Source organism: Mytilus galloprovincialis, chromosome 6 (genome assembly GCF_965363235.1).
Source record: "Mytilus galloprovincialis chromosome 6, xbMytGall1.hap1.1, whole genome shotgun sequence".
Lineage (NCBI taxonomy): Eukaryota > Metazoa > Mollusca > Bivalvia > Mytilida > Mytilidae > Mytilus > Mytilus galloprovincialis.
In genome coordinates, this window is record NC_134843.1 from 62002605 (window position 1) to 62018677 (window position 16073).

Below are 16073 nucleotides of genomic sequence, written 5' to 3' on the forward strand. Positions count from 1 at the left end.
TTTGATAGTTTAAAAAAAAGTAAAGGTTTTTTGAATATTAAACCTTTAATTACAGTTTGTTATACTGTTATCTAGATTTGTTTCAGTGTGTTGTGTAAGAAACATGTCTGTTGTTGTTGTAAGATTATATAAAAAAGAAGATGAAGTACGCTTGAAAAAGCGACAACTCTTTACAAAAGACCAAACGTCACAGAAATGAGCAATTGTTATAGGTCACCGTACGTTTATACCATATATAACCCTTGTGTTTATTGTTTTGATGGACATCCAAAATACATGTATGTGTCGGAAGACCAGCTGGGGGCCAGTTGATGCACGCATCCGGATGCAGGATTTTGTTTTGCTGTATTGAAGAACCATCTATGGCCTTCGGTTGTTTTCTGCTCTTTGGTTGGGTATTTGTCTCTTTGACACATTCCCAATTTCCATTCTAAATTTTAAGTTCAAATGTATTTCACTTACCTTAAACAGATTTCTTGTTTTTAGTATTTATTACATTTTGTTTTGTAATACCAAAGACTACTAAGACTAAATTAAATGTTAGGGATTTGTTATCTTTCGTAATATCATAGCATAGTCACAACAGGTCCTTCTTTTTTGTTGTTTTCAGTCTCTCTTAATCTAAAGTATTTGATTAGAAGTGTTTTGTAAACTGTTGTTTTTCTTTTCGTCTTTTTTTCGAATGGCCTTGGTGTTGTCTTTCCATTTTACACCCATTAGTTATAATTGGCGCAAAATCTTGTCAGTCGAGAACTTAGTTGAATATAAAGTATGATATCTGTGTTGAAAATTCAAGGACTTTCTGAGAGTGACACAAAGTGAAATGAATACGAAAAAAATTAACAAGATCTTTTAGGAAAATTGTTTTTTATATATTAAAATGCCATTTTATACTCTAAAGAGCATTATTGTTATCATCTACTCGTATCTTTTTTCTACCAGCTGGTGCATGTTAATTGGCTTTCATGAAAAAATAAAACATATGTTAACATCGCTTGGTCAATCTCTTATCTCTCCTGCTTTTAAGCAAGTTCGATTTATTAACACTTTACTGTACAAACCTCGTGTATGATGATTTCTGTTTTGACAGTTTAACAAAACAAAAAAAGTAAAGGTCTGCTGAATATTAAAACTGTAATCGCAGTTTGTATATGGGTATCTAGATTTATTTCATTGCGTTTTGCAAGACACAAGTCTGCTGATAATGTTCGAATAAATGTGTTTCAAAAATTATATGAACAAAATAACCATTAGCAGCAGTTGGGCCCGAAAGTTTCAAGTGGAATGCGCCATTTTAACTGTCCACCTGTAAAAAGCATGATGCCGATTTTCGAAGGTACGTCACCATGCAACAGGAATAACATTGACAATCCGGTAAAATGTACTTTCTGCATACAGGCACTTGTCTCAGAATTTTTCCCCCATATATACTTTAAGCCTGTGGTTCTGCATTATTATCTATTTATCATCAATACATAATGATAATACGTCTAACAACCATTTAATCAACCATCATGATGTGAAAAGAGCATGTCGTCACAAAATCGCTACAGTGACAAGACCAAAACCAAAAGCACTTTGACAGCGATTCAATAATTGGTGTTTCTAGTCTCAAAATGAAGCAAGACTTTCAACACAGGTCACTACACGTTCCGGACACTAGTAAGCGGATTTTTATCAATATCAATGTGCTTAAACGGCTGTGGGTAACTTAAGTTACCCACAGCCCAAGATGGCGGACTCTAAACTCGTTGATATTTAATTCATACAAAATGTACCTTTTGCGACGTTTTTCATGCAGAATGTAAATATTTATAGGATTATTGAATAAAGAAATGACTAACAATTACCATAAATTTGTTAATATAGAGTTCACTAAAGCGCAAGGTCAACTTTAAAAAATGCATAAGATGTCCGTTACTTTTTGATCGAAACTAAGCAGACTGTCCGTAACTTTATTTTTAGATGTGGGTAACTTTTGATTTAAAATTTTAAGAATTATAATTTCAACAATTAGAAGACAATTAACATCATATTTGTAACCTTCGCGGCCGTTTATACTACTCATTCACCACCAAATGTGATTCTATTAACGCATCATACTTACACCACAGACGTTTTATGTGGGGTTTGTGGTACTCCATCCTGGTTATAGTTTGAACTTTTATTTACTGATGTGCGTCTTATCGACGTTTTTCGCTTGTCAGACCAAGGCTTTTCCATACTCTTTAATGTTTTGAGTTTAATTATATGTTTGCGGTTTACCTTCACCTCTGTTTCTTTCTATGTGTATTTTGATGAATACTCTTTGACGCGGCTCGGTATTTATACATCCCACCAGTTAGATATAGTGTTATGATTTTTTGAATATGTTTCCTAGTATTTTTTTTTCTCTCTGTGTATGTTATCAGGGGTTGTTAGACTATTAAATTACCCTGCTGTCCTACGTAGTTATTTATATTTTTATATACTATGTCGAATTGTTACACTATGTTGACTGCTCTTTTTCTTTTATTGTCACTGACTTTTACCTATTGTGTCTTTTAGTTTTATTCAGTTTAATGAGATTTAATGCAACTTGCATACAAATGAAATATGCAGCTAGCTGTAAAACTAGGTTTATTCATTTATACAAAATGTCCTTTTTTTAAGTTTTCCCATTTACTGTAAATCTTGGCCAGGGTGCCGCAATATCACCGTGCGCAACGTCCCAGTGTGTCCAGATTGACACCCCTTTTATTTTACTGTCAATGCTGATGGGATTTGTTTTTGTGGGGATAAGAGAAAAGTGTTTTTGGCTTTTTCAAAAAGACGGAAAAAGTTTGTGCACTTAAGTCTCGTATAGTCTATCCACTGCATGCCTGGGCAATTTGGGTTCCCCTCCAAAATCCCGGATTCACGCTACCCTTGTCGTTGCTGGCAGAAAATCAGTAAGTGTATACATGCTACATGTATGTGTAGTCTACTTGTTCAAAAATAAAAACGAACAATTATGTTTCAACAGTTTATCTGCTATGATCGGAAACAACCCTCCGAACTAGGCGATTCGGTTACCCCGACGTTATACAAAATGAGACCCGAGTTTTGCGGATTTATCGTGATTTTTTTCATATTTTTCCCAATTTTGTCTTCCATCGATACAATGAATTATATCATACTAGACATCTACTTCGTTTTGTGAATATGTATTCGATGCAATCTCTATCATCAGTTTAAACATTACATCCGCGTATGTCGATTCTTTGAAAGTTACGGACATCTCTATTGGTATGATGAAAAAAGTTACGGACAAGTTGTTTTGAAGTTACGGACAGCCTAAGTGTTTTTTTAAAATCGTGCCGTGATCGTTTATTTTGTAGAATTTAATCACCTTTCCAGTTTAGGCGTTTCCCTAAACGATTAATACAACTTTTAAATTCAGTTGTTTAATTGATGCATTCGTGGTATTGTTATTCTATAGAAGAAAAGTATCTAACCGACGCAAGGCGGCTCCATCTTGGGCTGTGGGTAACTTAAGTTACCCACAGCCGTTTAAGCACAGTGAATATGACGTTGATCATGCTGCATCTGTTCATTGAAGAACTCAGCTGTTGGCAAATGTCAACAAAATATAAATTATAGCGGGGAATGATCGGAAACAAATATTATCATAAACTTTCCAACAACCTTACTTAAAAATACAAAAACAAATATATTTGATTTTATATTAGGATTTTGATAAAATATTTTTCCTAGTGTAACGATTGAAATTGTACATCAGTTTGTGGGTTCTTTACAAAAAAATTTCAAAGAAACATAGGATTCAGCTCGCTTGGGCAAAGTAGCCCTTATAGATAAATTTTGATATGTTTAATAGATATAGGAAGATGTGGTATGAGTGCCAATGAGACACTCGACATCCAAATAACAATTTATATAAATAAACTATAATTACAGGTTAAGGTAATGCCTTCAACACGGAGCGTTGGCTGACACCGAACAGCAAGCTATAAAGGGCCCCGAAATTTACTATATAGTTTAAACCATTCAAACGGGAAAACCAACGGTCTTATCTATATCAAAACGAGAAACGAAAAACACGTATGAACTACATCATCACACCGCAACCACTGTACATCAGATTACCTTCATTTTGGCGAAACACCTCTTCAATTGAATCGGTTCTTATATATACTTCACTTTCAAATATTTAGTTTTCAGCGTTCTGTAGGTGAATGCTTTACTTGAAATTCAGCATTTTACATTGTACTGCTTTTTTGAGAGCAACATTGGTGTATGGCCAAAAATGGAAAAATCCATCATGCAGCTGACAATGTGGCACTCTCTTTACATGTCCCATTCTGATTGGACGTATCTGTGTTCTTTAACTTTGATCAAAGTTGATTATCGTACGATAACTTAAAAATGCATAAATAACAAATACGGAAAAATGATATCCCTTGATACAAAAAAAAACCTTTTCCTTTTATTTGTTATTTAAAAACAGAGGTTGATTTAGAGCTCCTAATGGAGCTACGTATATGATAAATGCATATACTTTTTACAAGCATCGGTCCAAACGTTGTCTAAGGGAGCAGCCATTTAACTTCAAAAGTTGTTTATTTGAAGTGAAAAAAAAATCGCGCTTAGCTCTTAAAATTTAATTTATTAAGTTTTTTTATCGCTACTGATCAAACTATTTGGTTCAAAATTTAACACTATAAGGTAGTGCGGAAATCTGGATTCTGATATTTGTTTTGTCCTCTGCTTCCCCAGATTTTTTTCCCATCAAACTGGGGTTCAGAATATTTTTATGTACGATTATTGAAGCCCTTCGTTGAAGTATTCAAGTAAAATAAATAAAAAAAGTGTCACCTTAGTGACAATATTTATATAGCAGGTTCCCAAATAAGATTACCATTTATCGCTGACATAAATTATTCAATATTTTTTTAATTTTCAAAATGCCGACGCCTACAAATGGATAGATGGGGGCATAATGTACAGCGGCAACTTTTACATAAATATGAAGGCTGGAAATAATGTTTATGGCATACGTTTATAATAAATAAGATGAATGTGTTCAGCTTTTACAAAACCAGAACGATAAGTTGGATGTTAACGTTTCTTATTTTTTTTTTTTTTTACCTTTTTAATTTGATTTGACTTTATTGGCTTTTTCAAAACTTTATTTGATTCGGGCGTCTTTAATTAGTCTTTTGTAGACGAAATGCGCGTCAGGCGCAAATACAAGATTTACAGCCGGGTAACTATCTATGAAGAGTTTATGTAGATACCTTATAAAAATTTCCTGACTCCAGGCTACCAATAATTGATCTTACTCTTAATTTCGGCGTAAAAAGATATCGAAAACCTCCCACATTCCAGACTAGCACAATGTTCATTGGGACATCATGAATTCAGATTTCCTACCGTACCAATACTTAGAACTGAAATCATTGATACAAGGCAATATACAATCGTCATGCAAACGATAAAAAAATGAAAACAAAACGCTAAAAGTTACGACCGATGCGCTTTTCTGGATCAGGAACGCTCAAAGCTGAATATCTAAGGCCAACAATTAATAAAGAAAGGAAACTGTTGTTGATTAAACCATTAAAGATGATCGTTAAAGATTTATTCATCTACTGACATGATTGCAGAAAGTAAGAAATCGTAGAGCAAAACAAAAAAAGTTGAAATCAAATGAGATAATACAACGTGTATTGAACCATTTTATTGCTTAAAGTCCAGAAGAAAACACATTTATACTCAACCTAACCATACTATTTAAACTACTGCGAGTTGGTCAGTTTTTACTGTTACTCCTAAAATATGGGTGCTAGGTAAACCATCATGTAAAATGGTCATTATCAGAGCCGTGTGTCTTGTTTCATAATGAATTCTCTTCTTTTAAGAAATATTTATTTTGTCATCCTATTTTTCACCCCAAAGAACTGTCCGTACCTGTGGTTTTATTTTATACATTAACTTTAATTTATGTATCAGCATGTTTTCACTTCATTCTGTTTCGTTTCGTTTCGCAGTTTACAGGTACCCCTCTTTTTGCCCCTTTTCTATTTTTGACATTTTAATTAAAAGTTTAAAAAATCAAACATTCAAAAAGTGAAATAATCAAAAATGCACGTTAGGTTTAGTATTTTTAAAGTTTGATCAAATTTCTAAACTATCAAATTTAAAAACTATATTTAGAATTTTAATATTTTAATTATTTGGTTAACATTTCAAAATTTCAAAACTTTTACACAATTTGAAATTTTGATATTTTAAAAACATTGATCAACATTCCAAAAATCTACAATTTCAAAACTTTTTAAAACTTTGAATCGATAAGTGTTACACGGACCCCCCTCGATTTCTTTCAAAAGTTTCTTTTTGTTACGTATTTTGTGACTTCAATTATTGCTATGTGCGTACAAATGTAGCACATGAAGACGAGTTCTCTTTAAATGTATTAAATGATGATTTGCGAGCGATTATGTTCTTATAGAAGAGATCAATTATCATAATTGTCGTCATATTACTGCTCAGATGTCATTTTGAGACTGATCATTATTTATACGAGCATACGAGTATCGACATAAAACATATTTTAAATATTCAGTTTGATTAATTAAAGATCATTTTTCTTCAATGATATGACGTTTCAAATTATTGATTTTAAATTTAAAATCTGAAAAGAAAATAAGTTTGAAATAAAATCAAATACAGCGGTTTGATAATTATTTATTATAGAGAATATTGATTCGAAATATTGAATAATGACGTTGATACATGTATTTGCGTCTAAAAAAGTGAGAAAAAAACTATAGAAATAGAAAAATCTTCTGATGTACGATAAGAAATAATTCAAGCAGCTTCTTCACTTTTTTAAAATAGTGAAGAAGCTGCTTGAATTATTTCTTATCGTACATCAGAAGATTTTTCTATTTCTATTTTAGAAATGTTTTTTTAAAATGTATAAAACAATAATTTTAAAGTTCTTTCCTCTTAGTGTACACACTATATATATGTGTGTTTTCACCTTAACATTTCTTAAAAGATACAAGTTCTGGTTTAGTACGACTTAGCTAAGACTGGAACGTAACATTTCCTGTAATGTGCGTGTTTTATATATTTTTGATAAGTCTTTCAAAATAAATGGAAAATCCATTAAACTATTAATTGAATAAAAAACATAAACAAAAACAGGAAAATAAATACGAATAGTACTTGACCACTCACAAAACTTGTATCATATATAATTGTTTACTACATATAATTCATAAATGTGTTGTCACTATTATTTCAATAATTTGACACCCACAACCTGTAACAGTTAATTGAATATAATATTTCTACGTTTAAAATTAAGTGTTCAATGGTATTATTTACAACTAGTATTGTTGCAGCAGATGTCAGACTATTATTAGTATATAAACAAGATAAAAGTTCAAATAAAAGCAACAACCGTATAACAGCTGTCAATCAATACCCGATCTTCCTGATTATCATAAAGGAATATCGGAAACATTTACATTGTGACCAATTGATTAGTTTGTAGCGTGAAATCAGCATTCAGTAGCACAGTAGGAGCTTAATGCTTGTCATCCAATAAAACATCAGCAATCATCTATAAGAATTATCAGAAACCAAATAAATTTACTGGTTTTATAACAAATCAAGCAGTTTGTTATATACATTTTAAAAACCATGTGCTATAAAAAGGAATTACATACCGCCGTTTTTAATTATTTCAAATGCCTTTTGGCTTAGATGGATATAAAAGAATATCAAAGTGAAAGTGATTGTGTTTATTTTTTCGAATGAAAATGCATTATAATTTACAAGAAGTTGAAGAAGGGAAACTAATGTACTTTGATAAAATGAAACATGTTCCAAGCCCTCTTATTGGGGAACATGTTTGCAAAGTTTCGAATAATAATCTGGACATAAGTCCCAGACAGAGGGCCCGATCAACCTCTATGAAAAAGCCTAAAAATAAAACGTTCGAAAATTTCGAAATGGAAGAAATTCGTCCGAGAACAAGCAGTTTACCAACGAAAAATAACTACAGGAGGCCTTTAATAAAGAACTTGAGAACAAACTACGAAGACCAGGATCATGACTTGTATAGACTTAGAACGTTTGATGTGACATCGAAAGGCATTGTCAACCGCGGGGATTCCATCAAATCTCGAAGTACTAACAGTATTGTTTCTTCCGAAGGTGACGGAAATGTCTTGTCTATCGAATCTAGCTCATGTTCTCAAAATAGTTTAGCTAACAGTGATGGTTCTATTCATAAAATCAAGCCTTATAGAATTGTGATTCTCGGTGCAGTAGGAGTTGGAAAATCGACTATTGCTCAACAATTCCTGACATCGGAGTATCTTTTCGATACAAGCGTAGGTAAGATACTGTTACTCAATATGTATTATTCTTTTGCAGGGGTTGTCATAATTTCTTTTTGTATTTTTTGACTTGTGAATGTTTTGGTGCTTGTCTGATTTCAAGTTTCAAATTTTAAATGGATCTTTATGATTTTTTTTGATTTTTTTTGTTGGTACAATTTACTTTTTGTATATCTTGTTCGCTTCCTGTCCTCTGGATATCACATCTTTTTCAAATTTAAAACAGTTTTTCTTTGTACCTTAATTGATTTATAAAATTGAGAATGGAAATAGGGAATGTGCCAAAGAGACAACAACCCGACCATAGAGCAGACAACAGTAGAAGGTCACCTGTATGAGTGTATTTAGGTGAGAAAATACATGTAAATATATGTATTAAAAAACTTCATATTAATATCATTCATATATTCACATACTCGAATGTTTGGTTACATGCACTAAATACATGTAGAATTTGGTACCCAATTGTATTCAAGTACATGTAAGATGAACCTTTCCAAGTAAATGAAATAAGAAGTGCAATAATATCAATGTCATTTGTATCCGAATCGATATCAGTTTCATTGGTAACAAATTACATTAAAAAAATGTTCATTCAGTTTCCCTGGTTTAGAAACCGTTACTGTTAGATCTACTTGTATGTAGATGAAAACTTCGAAATTTTTAACTTATGTCGATATGTTTTGTTTTTTTTATTATTCTATGCAGAATTTATTTTAACTGCTTTTAAAAAGACTTCCCACGAAGAAGGAATTATGAGTTATGTCAATCGAAATAACATTGTACATTCTTTAAGTTGCTGATAAGAAAATATTAATGCATAAATAAATGATTACAAATAGAATTTTATCAGAAAAAAATAAACATAGCAAACGTCTACCAAACGAAAAGAGAAAAGCTTTGAAGCAAACAATTTGTTTTGGAAAAAATAAATAAATTGAAGAATATCTTTAATTTAAAGAAGCGGTTTAATAATCTGTACTGAATGTATTGTTTTGAAAGAAGTCGAAAAATATACATCATAGGTTAACTTACAGACATGTATAAAAAAAATTGTAAAAAACAATCGCTGTTTCTAAATCCAATCCTTTCATCGATGTGAGCCGGGTTCCAAGTTGAAGGCAGTACTTTGACCTGTAATGGGGTTACCTCTACAAATTGTGACTTGGATGGAAAGTTGTCGCATTGGCACTCATACCACATCTTCATATATCAATTAAACGATTTAGAATGTTAGTGTTCTATCATGGCTCTTTTCGTGAATTGTTCTCTGCATCTTTATCCTTTCCTTTGGCCCTTTATGGTTTTGACGAAGGTTGATCTAGATAAGAGCTTCAAACGAAACAATAGTAAATGTGAATGCAACACCCGTCACAAAGTTGGAATATCCATTTGGTATCTTTCGCCCCTTTTTTTAAAATGTGCTGAACCTAAAGAAAAACTATTCAATACATCGTAGTTGACATTTTTTCGCACGGCATAGGGTTTTATGCGATTGCTTTTTCTAGATTTTAAGCTTCGTACGTCTCGGTAAAGGCGGGTATTTTTTAAATGTTTATAGAATTTCAATTAAACTTTGTAAAATTGAAAAAAAAATCAGATTGTCTTTGATTTGTTTTAAGACTTAATAAAAATAGTACATTAGATAGGTTGTAAGCGTCTTAAAATATTTCTACAAACGCGATATACACTTTTTAAAAATTTATTATAAACTCATTTACTGCATGCAAACTGAAACTTTCATTCTTGTTATCTTCAAGTTATTTAATAACGTTTCTGAAATTTAGCATTGCCAGCCTGCCTTAACTAATGATTATATATAATTGTATAAATACATAATTGTAAAGACAAAGATAGTCTTATTGCATGGAACACGCAGTTCAATTATTTTAAAATGAATCTCTGGTTTTACTCAAATTGACTTTAAATGCTCACATTAAGTCAAGTAAACTTAAATAGTTATAAAGGTTCATTTAAGAACGTTTTTGTTATATATCTACGTTTCTTTTTTTTTAATTATCCTCGGCAGTTTTACAATTTTACACTGAACGTTCCTAGTCTGTGATATTCCAGAAAAGTGAATCAACAATTTGCAAGATTATAATTATTCTATTCCAATTACCCTTGGTAATTTGGATTAGATTTTGTTTCTGTGACACCCGGTAAAGAATGCAACAAAGTACATGTATCTAGCTGTGTGGAGGTGGTTATACACGACAGTTGGTCATACCATACAAAGGATGTTTTTTATTTAAGTCTGACTATATATGTTTTGTTTTGATGTACTCATATACCTCAAGCAAATGACTCATCGGCACGTTATGACAAATTTCCACCTAAAATTCTAAAACATGACCGAAAATAAAATAAATGCCATTTCCTATAAGAACTGACTAAGTGTATGATCGATGAGATAAATGTTTGTTTTTCATCTTTTTTTTTTATCTTGAAAGGCCAATAAACAATTAAATTTTTCGTTAAAAGCATCTATATCACGCATTATCACGTTTCTTCTACTGATTTGTTGTCTTCATTGAAGCGCATTTCAATATGATCTTTGTGTCATAACAGTTTTAAGGTTAGCGTATAAGATCACAAAGGAAGACAGGAAGCAAATATTTACATGTAATAAACACTTTGCAGGCGTCTTTATTTAATTTGAATTTTGTCCATAATCGACATTTGTATCTCAGAAATAGTATTGTGGCTACATTATATATGTGACATTTCCGTAAGCTCCTGTCTAAGAACACCAAAACGATAAAAATTTATATTCAAACTTAATGAAAAATGTTTTCATACAATAAAAACAAAATTTTGTCCTTGTTATATTACACACGAAGAGCTGCTAAACGTTCCTGGTCTCAAATTATTTAATGAACAATGTTTTCATACAATAAAAACAAACTTTTGTCCTTGTTATATTACACACGAAGATCTGCTAAACGTTCCTGGTCTCGAATTATTAACACACATACATGTAGGTGGCTTTGACAATGTATTAATAAGGATTTGTTTGTGTTTAGGAATAGACAAAAACATAGGTACTGAACATTTGTAGGTGTTACTGAGTGGGAAGTGTGAACATGGTTGGTGTGGTTTAATACCATTTCAACAACATTGTACAAATTACATGACTTTTTTGTACATATCAATTGCCGCCATGGATTAAAACAGAGGTACTCCGATCAAAGCTCTCAAAATGATACATCAGCCCCCATATTAATCGTCGATAAAGTACTAGTATATGGTTTGCTCAGAGAATTATTTAGATGAAGAAAATCAGAATTATACTTGAAGATTCCGAGAAAATTTCTTTAGAATTCTCATTAGGGGTTTACTAGAAGCCGTCACAAGAAGGAGACGGACTGACGGACGATCAGCCGAACGAATCAACGAATAAACAAACGAAGGCACCATACATAAATCTGTATATGATTATGCAATGTTACATACAATTTTCATTTCTTCAATCGTTATTCGTGTTAAAGTTGAGCTACATGTATACTCAAACCCTGCGAAGAATTTGTACAGTATACACCTCCCGATTGCCATAATAATCGCATTCATGAAATCAAACGTTGAAAATATAAAGTCACAAATAAGACGTGTATGAAAAATAATGCACAAATGAAAAGCAAATGTTTTTATGCTCCATTTATGGGCATTATTATTTCTGGTCTGTGCGTCCGTTTATCTGTTTGTCCGGCCGTTCGTCCGTCTGTCCCGCTTCAGGTTAAAGTTTTTGGTTGAGGAAGTTTTTGAATAAGTTGAAGTCCAATCAACTTGAAAACTAGTACACATGTTTCCTATGATATGATCTTTCTAATTAAATTGCAAAATTAGACTTTTTACCCCATTTTTACGGCCCACTGAACATAGTAAATGATAGTGCGGATGGGGGCATCCGTGTAATAGATATATACACATTCTTGATTTTTTTTCTTTTTCAAAAAACAGATACATGTAGATAACTCTGATTTGCTATCCTTACCAATCTTTTCAACCAGTTACATATACTAGTAATGCGTTTGCTGGCTGAAGTAATTATAACTTGATTTAGTTTTAATCTGAAAACTGCAGGTCACTTTGCGCCTGGCAAACGGAGGAAAGTTTATTATGTGTTTAAAGGATCGTAGGTGTAGCTATTAAAATTAAGATACTAATCTGGCACTTGGTGAGATCTTCAAACTTTCGTTAATTGTATATTTTGGCACATCACAAACAGATTTTACGTTGGGAACAAGTTTTGATAAACATATTGCAACTAACTTTTCAATCGTTTTTCACGGCATGTCATATACAAATCCATAAAAGCAATTGCCCTCCCCTTCACCTTCTTCAGCAAACAGTTTTGAAGAATCAGACGTGTCACCAGAGCGCCATTGTTGTTGGTAATGTTTTATTATAGTATTTACTCAGCAATTCGTCGCTTTAATATAAATATTTGTATCGTTAGAATATTCAATAAATACTACACAGCAAAAATCTATTATGCGCTGCATATGACAACCTATCAATTGTTTATACTAGAAATAAAGAGAGCCATCAAGTGTTCTAAATAAGAGTCATCTATTTGTAATGTAAATGAATTAAAAACTCATTTTATTCCCATGTTGCCAAAAGGTCAATGTGAGCTTATGCTATTACTTATGCAGTAAGTACTTCTTGACTCAATTGTTCTCATTGATGGCTTCGCCTTATTAAACAGTGTCTAAACAAGTCCTTTCGGAGCCTTATATAACTTAAGGTGTTGTATGGGTTATACTCATTGTTGAAGGCTAAACAACAGCCAATAGTTGTTAATTTCAACGTTATTTGGTCTATGGTATAGACTTTTTCTAATAGACAATATAAATGTTAATATTTACGATGCGTGCAATGTTTAACTATCATGATAATTAATGTAGTCCTGTTTTCCCCCTGGATATATCAGTAGCTCTCAAATAAGTATAATAAGTGTGTGCCGTAACATATCGCAATACAGCTATTGTTATTTTGTTTCTTTTCAATTGTTTTTGGCGTATTTCTTTATACATGAACGTTCTAAACACCTGTCTCCCATTGGTAATAATGAAGTTGTTTGTTTTATCTGCTGTGAAGGTAGACGATCTAAAAGGACGTTGTAAACACCTTAATAGACCACTTTGGAGTCACTGGAAAAAACTCGTCAATTATGCTCGCCTTTATAACGTCATTAACCAGATAGAGGGGATCGCCTGTATCCCTACACTATTAACCTTTATCAAGCGTCTTAGTTATCATCATTGTGCAGGATAAGCTAGAAATTATGTTTGTTCTGTAGGTACTTTATCTCAATTCCCTAATGATACACGTGTTGATTGTCAACTACTAGAATTCAATTTGCCGAAAAATTCGTGCAATATAGTATCATAATTTTCCAACCAGTCGCTCAACGGGAACGGAAGTGACGAGGCCCATAAACGCACAAGTGATGTTCACTACAACCAAAGTTTTGACGGAAATGCATCGAACTCGAAAGTTGTCTGTTACATCGGTACTGTTGGAGTGTTTATTTCAGCAGTTGAGATAAACAATTTTCATATTTGAACAATTTATATAATGGCTATACTTCAGTTAAAAATCAATTATGTATGAACATGCTACAGGTTGTTTACCTATATTTGTCAAACAATATTCACAGTAACACGTTTTAAGTGGACAATATGAGCGGTAAGTGGTCTTTTATTACCATTCATCGTCAGCAAGACAGAATTAGTGTGACAAAGGTAAGCACGTCATTAACGACCATAACTAATTCATTTCTGCAATAAACGATATATAAAGAGGTATAAGATCCATTTAGTCGTTATAACTCGAGATGTGAACGAAAGTTGATATAATAAGTCCTTAATAGCACAAGGTAAACAGCAAACAGACAACAAGCAAACCTGCCGAGTCTTCGAGTATAGTCAAGAATCCTCTCCGTGAAGCGCGCATAGACAAGATAGATATGATTACCTAGAAGATTTGAAATCAACACAAACACCACATTAAAATCTTTTTTTAAAGCCTAACTTTTCCCCTTTCATTTCTATTGTAGAGTGGAAGATTAACTTCAAGCAAAATATTTGACTATGTAGCCAAATACACCTTTCACTCACCACACTACATTTTATAAACAATTCAACTTGAATTCACAATAAAACGAAAGATATCAGTTATATTGTGAACGCTGCAAAGGGGCATTTTGGTATAGAAGTATGCTCTCCCCTACCGACAGTAAAACCCTTGTTAGAGTAGGGCGTCCGTTTAGCTGTGGAGGATGTACAAGTTCGAAGCCACGACCAGTCAGAATGGGGACGTTAAATCCGATGCATCATTCAAAGAGAGTATCATAATAACACTAACCCTAACCCTAACCCTAACCCTTATTAATTAAACACCCCAAGATATGTCCCTGATAAGGCAACATGAAGAAAAGAGGTAAATGAAACAGGAAATGGGTTAAATAAAGGTTGAATCAAATCAAGTCTTACAAATAGACCAACATATTGTGCCAACACTATTGGTCTTAATATAGACTTAGTTTAACTATATTATACATTTATATCAATACAGCTTACTGCTTGATTAAATCAAAGTAAACATGTCAGCCTTGTTATATTTCAACTACAATTACATGTTAACACTTTTCTTTAAATATATACAATGCATATAATGTTGAAAGTTAAAACAAATACTGATGCATTTACTAAACGTTATAGATATCACCTGGATGAATATTATGCGTCTCAATATTTTTATGGCGATACACCAAAAAGATGAAATAACAAAATATTTTTTCACAACAAATAACTACAACATGTTCAAGTGTGAAATTACTCCTTTTCAGATAACACAATCAAAAACTGGAAAGACAGAAACCAGCTGACAAATTTGAATGTACTCCCCACGACCCTGTTTAGATTCAGTTCAGATCTTACACATCTATCTTTGCCAGAATGACAATGCCAATAGTGTTAGAGATGCGATTTAAATTATTCACTATGATCAGACACCAAACAAAAATTATACCAAACCATTCAATAATACTTGGTAGCTTAAGCGTATGACTTCGTCGTTTATGTTTTTCTCTTACTGATGGCATGCTCAGTAGTTTGATTTATTTTCCAAGGAAACAAAATTTCGTGGATTGAAGAAAAATTGGATTTTTCGATAATATTTGACTTCGTGGTTTTCCCACAGTCTGTCATCTTCGCTAACCAATGGTTATGATAGAGTCAAAGTTGTAACAGTTGATTTACAGCTGCCCCAACTAAAAAAACGTTGCAACAGTCATAAATAAAAGGATTAAACGCCTAAAAGGTTGTCACAGTCATAATAAGACTGTTGCAACTATTTGAAAGCTGTAAAAGTTAGCTAATAACTGTCCCAACATAGAAAACGTTCAAACAGTCATAAATAAACTGTTTTTTTTTCTTCTAAAGATGATGTTATAATTGATATGAACTCGATAAATGTTCATTAATCGATTTAAAAAAATAATATATCAACCGATGAAATAAAGTATGTCAGAAACATAATTACGGTGTACATGTACATTTGTGACATCATGTTTCTTTTCCCGCGTAATTGACTGGCTGATGGTCTATTAAGTAACATGTATGACTGATAATCACTAATTTTAAATCAATTTTTAACAACATATTAATT

The 16073-nt window shown here is 32.3% G+C and overlaps 1 protein-coding gene across 1 annotated transcript in view; it reads left to right on the forward strand.

The window, feature by feature from the left end:
- Positions 1-7613: 7613 nt before the first annotated feature.
- LOC143080051 (ras-related protein Ral-B-like) overlaps positions 7614-16073 on the forward strand; it is a 34177-nt gene continuing 25717 nt past the window's right edge. Inside the window, exon 1 of the mRNA XM_076255708.1 lies at positions 7614-8394. Within this exon, the coding sequence (XP_076111823.1) occupies positions 7809-8394 (586 nt within the window). The 5' untranslated portion in view covers positions 7614-7808. The remainder of the gene's footprint in view (positions 8395-16073) is intronic.